The 7462-nt window shown below is 34.0% G+C and overlaps 1 protein-coding gene across 1 annotated transcript; it reads left to right on the forward strand.

Moving 5' to 3' along the window:
• Positions 1–1080: 1080 nt before the first annotated feature.
• Positions 1081–2079, forward strand: LOC148950850 (uncharacterized). Its single transcript, XM_089090931.1, has one exon. It carries the CDS (start codon positions 1081–1083, stop codon positions 2077–2079), a length of 999 nt encoding a protein of 332 aa, XP_088947057.1.
• The last annotated feature ends 5383 nt before the right edge of the window (positions 2080–7462 follow it).

The following is a 7462-nucleotide window of genomic DNA, read 5'->3' on the forward strand; positions in this document are numbered from 1 at the left end:
TAATTTTTCGCCCATGTTTTTAAGATAATTTTAATTGTATAATGAAAGTTACTGATGTCACAACTGGCTTAAGACTATGAAAAGCTTTATAGATTCGTTTATTGATGTCAGGCTACATACTCACTTTTGACTCCCGAATCAATATTCTTGTTTTTTATGCTTGACTTTTGTGTTTTCAGTAAAGTGCTAGTTTTTTATAATCATAAAAGCATAGGGAAACATATTCATTTGGTTTATTTGCACTAGTTTTATTGATATATATATTAAATAAACTGTGAATTAATAATTTTTGTCGGTTTTAGATTTCAACTCCGCTCTTTACTTCCCTCGGAAAAACTTTGCTTTTTTAATTAATTCCTGAGAAACACTGCCATTACCTGCTGTTGCCTGCTTTAGTGTGCGATTCCTATGCAAATATTCTCAAAGCCAACGTTAATGAATTGGGAATGCTGTTCAAGGCATAACAAGATACCAAGTCTTACACAATTATGTCAGTTTCCAAGGAAATACTCAAATGTGATCGTATGTTTTGAAGCTGATAGTTGTGCAACATATAATGTATACGCTATAGATGAATTAAAAAAAAGACAAAATTACATTTTAACCGTAACTTTCTTATATATGAAAGATAAGTGACGTTAAATTTTCTAAGTGCTAAGAAATTACGTTTATTGTCCCTCCCTCCTCCTCCGCACACACCGTTCCTGCGGCAAAAGTTAACTTAACTATACTGAAAGCTCGGAAAATATTTCATGCTGGTAATTGACTAATATTTCATTATCTAATTGTCTTAAAAAAACATGGAACTGAAAGTTTTGTAATAATTTTCTTCCGTTTTCTTCAAGTTTCATGTTAAACTTTAGTTTAATGGCAAAATTGAGTTTTTTTTTAATTAACATGCTCTATAATAAAATGCCACTCAACCAAATAAACTACCAAAGTTTTACCTTAAAAAATTATTTTCATCATTGTATATTTGGGATGTTTCCTTTTATTTATTTTTTTTCATTATCTTCATTTTATTTGTACCGCCTTTTTTTATAGGGTTGAGTTTATTCAAAACTCGAGCTTATTTAAGAAATGGACAAAGCCTCGCCTGATTTGACTAGATTGTTTGCCAAACTGACTACAGATGACAATACCTTTGTTACCATCAAGTGTATTGGGGGAGATGTTACAGCCAAGAAGAGTCTTTTGTCTGGAGTAAGTGACGTATTCCAGCGAAAGTTTGAAGCTGACTTAGTGGAAAAACGAACGAACATAGTTTTAGCAGACGATGTGCATTTTTTGACAATGAATTTTATCCTTCGGTACTATGAAAAAGGAACCATGCTACGTTTGAAGGAATTAGACTTAAAAGAGGTTTTGTATACCCTTGAAAAATATAATTTTCTTTGCATTAAAGAAGAGATAGCTGAAAAACTTATCAATTTATACCGACAAAGTGGAAATATAGAAATATTGGAGACAATTTTTCTTAATTTCAGTCATCAAAGAGTAAAAGAAGCAGCTTTAAGAGAGCTCGCTATAATTATTATGCAAGGGAAAAAAATTAATGATTTTGTGAATTCATTTAGTGTGGAAGATTTTATCAAACTCTCCAATATGTGTTATACTCTACTGAAACTGTCAATTAGTTCATATAATGATAATTTTTTGCAGATATTTTATAGTTGGGTGTCAAAGAACCCAGAAGAAAGATCTATGACAGCAATGGAAATTTTAAGCATAATTGACCTGCAGCGTTTTCCGGTTCAAAAGATTCTGACTGTATTTGAGAACTTAATTTTCAAAAAGCCGTTTCAGAATCTAAAACTACTTTTAGAGGATTCCTTACGATGTATACTTCTATGTGGAAGAAACTCTAAAGAACATATTTGGGATTTTGATAAGTCTCTTTCAGAATCATTAAGGCCAATTCGTTCAATTCATTGTAAGAAATGTGGACACATAGACAAAATTCCATTTCATTATTCTGAACGATGTGTAGGGGCTCACAGCAATGGAAGGTTTTCAGTTGTACATCCGTATCCAGCGGGTTTTGGATTGCCCATTTTTCGCCATTTGACTTTCAAATAGTATCTTTGATCTGTACTGTCCTGCGGTATTCGTTTCCTTTTACTTTGACCTAGGCTTAGAACCATTTTTTTACAGTTGAAGAGAGTTGTAGGCCTAAATAGACAGTTCAACAGGCTGAAACTGCCTGTCCAGCAGTTTCAGTTATTTTCTTCAATAAACTATTTGATACATTTCGGCTCTTTTCTTATTACTAAGCTCAATTAACCGTTTATCTTATCAGATAAACTTATACATTTAATGAAGAAACTGCACCTGTTCAAACCTAGGGAGGAAAAAAGGTTTATCATAGAACATAAATAATGAAAAACAGATAGATCTTCAAAGAAACAGAAACAACTGAAATCACTAATTCTTTAAAATTCTTGGAATTAAAAGCTAAAAAATCCTGGTAAATAAGCATCTGGTGTGAAAATAGAATACGCGGGATAAGAAAATTTTAGTAATAAATACATTTTTGTTGCAACATTATTTTTCCAAAAATTGGATAGAATGTAGTACTGGGGATGGAACACCAATTACATTTAGGGTAATCCCAGATATCATTTAAATGATCAGGATTTAATTAAAATGCAATTTTGTGTTAATCTAAGTTAAGAGCATTACTACCGCGTAGGACAAACTTTTACCTTCCCCCCCCCCTAATTTGGTCACAGCTAAGTTTTTAGTCACTGTAAAACATGGGAGGTAGTGAAATGTAACTTTTGTTACAAGTGTAACTTGTAGCAAAAGTACAAGGTGCTTACAAGATTAAATTTACAAGTTCATATCTATTCACCGAGTTCGAACAGAACTTGGACTTCATATAAAATGACTGAAATTTGTTTTTAATATTCCGAACAATTTCCTATACTCACATGTTTTCAACCTAATTCCCACGTATATTGAAATAACATCGAATTCCTGGACAGGAATCATCAATCATTTTTGGAAAATTGTTTACAATTTGGGAACAATATATTTATGTGTAAGCCTGACCTTTAAAGAGACGGAAGATAATTTTTCAGGGGTAAAGGATACTTCAAAATTTAGTGGTTGATCCCTATTTTTGTTATGTGTTAGCATTGCATATTTCTGCAGTTGTGGCGTATGGCTAGAGTACAAGGTCCTATAATACACCTCTCCGTTTACATTGGGCTTCTCTGCTCCCTGAAATCTAAACTTAGCTATATATGAACTAAGTATCTATTCGTCTTCTGTGTCTGGTATCAACTTCTTGGTGTCACTGAGAATTGCCCACAAAAATATCCTAGTAGGAGTCGTATTCATAAAAATCACACGCGTTCACCATGTGTGAAAGAATATGTTTAAACTTGGAACACCATTTTAAGAAAGATTCTGACGCTGACTTCATCTGAATGTGGTCAACATCATTCAAGGTACTGTGGAAAATAGTCCCTTTAAACGGAATAGTCAACTATTTGTCTTCTGCTAACTAAAAATTGTCTAGCTTTTCTAAAATGACAGAATTTGTATTATTTTTGGAGCAATTTTCACAGTTGGATAACTGTTTTTGTGATTTATGATTTTTACATTTAATTTGTAATTGTATTTGAAATCTTGAAATTAAATAACTGATTTTTGATTTTCTGTGTTCTATTTGTTATAAGATTTATTAAAAAAAAAAATTTCCACAAAATAAGTTTTTCAAAAACAAAGTAAAGAACTCCATTAAATCAAAAATGAACAAAAATAGAATCAAATAATCTACCAAGCATACAACCACCGCAAATCAGTATCAATAAATAAATGAAACCAAAAACAAACAGAAATTAAAATAAATAACAGAGTCAAACTCAAAACGAGCAGAAATTAATATGAGTAGGATTCTAAACCCCATACTTTCTAAAAGCCTGAATATAATTTGTACTTTACTGAAAAAATTCTTTTAAATGTTTTCAAATCAAAAATTAATTAAGATTTTAAGAAATAAATATCAGCATATGTATATTAAACTGACAATGCAGATTATTTTTTCCAATAAATTCATTTGAATTTTTTTCAGTAAAGTACAAATTATATTCTGGCTTTTAGAAAGCATGGAGTTTAGAACCGTGCTCTTATTAATTTCCGCTCGTTTTGAGTTTGACTCTGTTATTTATTTTAATTTCTGTTTGTTTTGGGATTCATTTATTTATTGATACTGGTTTGTGGTTGTTGTATGCTGGGTAGATTATTTGATTCTTTTTTTGTTCAATTTTGGTTTAATGGAGTTCTTTACTTTAATTTGAAAAATTTATTTTGTGGAAAGTTTTTTTTAATTAATTTCTGTTCGTTTTATATTGACAGTCTTTCAGAAAGAAAGACTGAGCCTCTTCTAAAGTTAAACAACCGTCTCTCCCATACAAACCATAAATACCCCCTGGGTATTACTTACAACCATTGCCCCTAATATCTGGGGTTTGTTTCAACCCCAAAAGCCTTGATATATGATATTTAGACTATTTTGAATAGAATGGCTATCTCAAAATTTCTATTAGATGTATTTCGAGACAATATCTCAAAATTTCGATTGTATGTGCTTGGGAAAATCATGGGCTTGGGGGGGGGCATTTGCTCTCTGATCACTTTCGACTAATAAAAAAGCCACTAGTCCTCTCGATTTCCAATCAAATGAGCCCTTTTTGAAGCTTCTAAGACCAAACTTTCTATAAAAACCTTGTATGCCCAAGGGCATAACGTAACGTCTAAAAAAGAGAAGGGAGTCGGGAAGAGCTGGAAACAATCAGGAATCCAGTTGCACTATACTTTACCCTTTTAAAGACATACGAAGAAACCGAAGACAACGGTGATGGCAACGTTATTTAGTTCTGAAGACAATCGTGATAAAATTTCGTGCGTCACCGCACTTGCCTTCTCAGTCCACACAGAGTGGATAAGTAGATTTTCATTCAAGATAAGTATAGTCACATCCCGCAGTTCTAATAAACTTCTGAAGTTTGCCCGAAGGAGTTTTTTTTTCGACTTGCAATAATATTCGAAGATAAATGATGAATTTTGTAATACGATATTCGAAGTTTTGTATACAGCAATTTTTGACGAATAAAAATAATACTAATTTTGATAAGTAATTCTGTTAGGAATACATAGCTCTTAGATATTTCCACTATTCTGCAAGGGTTCTGAAATGACACAGCCATTTCGTTTTTACCAGATTTCTAGTTCTCTTGATGAATAACAAAGAAGACCAGCGTCCAGCCAGCGACTCGCAAAGTTTCTACCTCATGAATAGGTAGAATGTTTTGTATCTAAAAATAGGATTTGAGGAAGACTGATCAAAAAATAATTGTTTCTGGTCTACATTGATTGCGTCGGTATTCTCTTATAGGTGCGACGCCGGGGACTAGTGGTAATTGTAATAGCAGTGATAGCATACAAATATTAAACCTTATAATAAAAACCTTATATGCCCCCAGGGCATAACTTACAGCCCTTACTCTGAGGGCACTGGATACCTAAGAACATACCTGATCGTGATAAATGTATAAGACATGGTAAAAACTATTCTATATCATGGGACCATCGTTTCTGGATGTTTAAGTGACTCGGTGACTTGCAACGTTTTTACCTCATGAATAGGTAGAATATCTTGTAAATAAAAATGCCTTACCCTGAGGGTTGTGTGGGGGGGGGGGTGTCATCCTCAAGACCTAATTTCCAAAACTCAACTACGTTGAACAAAATGGCTATCTAAAAATTTTGATTGGATATGTTTGGGGAAAAGATGGGCGTGAGAGGAGATTAGTTGCCCTCCAATCACTTTCGACTATTAAAGAGGGCGCTAAACCTTTGAATTTCCAATCGAAGGAGTCCTTGTTCAAGTTTGTACGACAAAGCTTTCAATAAAAACCTTATATGCCCCCAGAGCATAACTTATAACCTTTGCCCTCAAGACTGTGGGGGAGTGTCCTGCTCAAATACATAATTTCCAGAACTTTCAACTACGTTGAATAAAATGCCTATCTCAAAAATTTGATTGGATGTGTTGGGGGAAAAAGTGGGCGTGAGAGGGGGGTTAGTTGCCTTCCAATCACTTTTGACTATTAAAAAGGGCACTAGCCTTTTGAATTTCCAATCGAAAGAGCCCTTTTTCAAGTTTCTACAACAAGGCTTTCAATAAAAAACTTATATGCCCCCAGGGTATAACTTACAACCTTAGCCCTGAGGGCTGTGAGGGGAATGTCACCCTCAAAGACCTAATTTCCAGAACTTTCAACTACTGTGAACAAAATGGCTATTTGAAAATTTTGATTGGATGTGTGGGGCAATGGCAGACGTGAGAGGGGGGCTATTTACCCCCGAATCACTTTCGACTATTAAAAAGAGCACTAGCCCTCAATTTCCATTTGAATGAGCCCCTTTCGAAGTTTCTACGACAACGCTATCTATATAAACCTTATATGGTCCAGGGCATAACTTGAAACCTTTGCCCTGGGGGCTCTGGGGGGTTTTGTCATCCTCTAATACATAATTTCCAGAGCTTTCAAGTACGTTGAACAAAATGGCTATATCAAAACTTTGATTGAATGTATTTGGGAGAGTGGTGGGCATGAGAGGGGGATTAGTTGCTCTCCATTCCCTTTCGACTATTAAAAAGAGCACTAACTTTCTCAATTACCAATCAAATTAGCCCTTTTTGAAGTTTCTACGACAAAACTTTCTATAAGAACATTATATGCCCTCAGGGTATAACTTAGGCACGTGAATTTTAATGGGTAAAACTTAACTTGATGAAACTTATATATTTAAAATCAGCATAAAAAGCTAATTCTTTTGATGTATCTTTTGGTATCAAAATTCCGTTTTTTAGAGTTTCGGTTACTATTGAGCTGGGTCGCTCCTTACTTACATTTCGTTACCTCGAACTATTTGACTATTTTCAGGGATTTTAAATTGCCCATCTGCTATTATAAGGGAGGGGTTCGAATCATTGTAAAGGCGGGGTGGGATACCAGATATAAAAACAGCGTATTTTAACACCCAAATTGTGTAGCTCTCCATGGGCCTTCAGAAAGATATAGGAAGGGGTATGAGTGGTAGAAATTAATCTCTCGTCTCAATTCATTTAGATAAGCCTGAATAAGGGTGTTATGGGGTTATATCTTCCTTCTTGCTGTGGAAAAATATTTCTGGCATTTATCGTAGCTTCATTTTACTGAAATGATTAAAAATTGATATCTAATTTCTCTTTATTATCGGGAATATTCTTGTCCACGCCTTTTAATAGGTGCTAGTGTGGGGAGGGGGTTAATGGATCCCCTCTCATTACGAGAATCTTTTTCTATGTAGCATAAAATATCATACTCAAATGCCTACGGAGAAAAGAGGTTGAAAAAAGAGACTGCGCATCAGGAAATCACCAGTAATATTCTTTGAGGGGAGGCAG

This window comes from Artemia sp. Qi Xiang Cuo, chromosome 6, assembly GCF_049724085.1.
Source record: "Artemia sp. Qi Xiang Cuo chromosome 6, ASM4972408v1, whole genome shotgun sequence".
Lineage (NCBI taxonomy): Eukaryota > Metazoa > Arthropoda > Branchiopoda > Anostraca > Artemiidae > Artemia > Artemia sp. Qi Xiang Cuo.

What these genes read in the sequence shown, in the direction of transcription:
- LOC148950850 (XM_089090931.1), top strand. Translation starts at nt 1,081, where the DNA reads ATGGACAAAGCCTCGCCTGATTTGACTAGATTGTTTGCCAAACTGACT.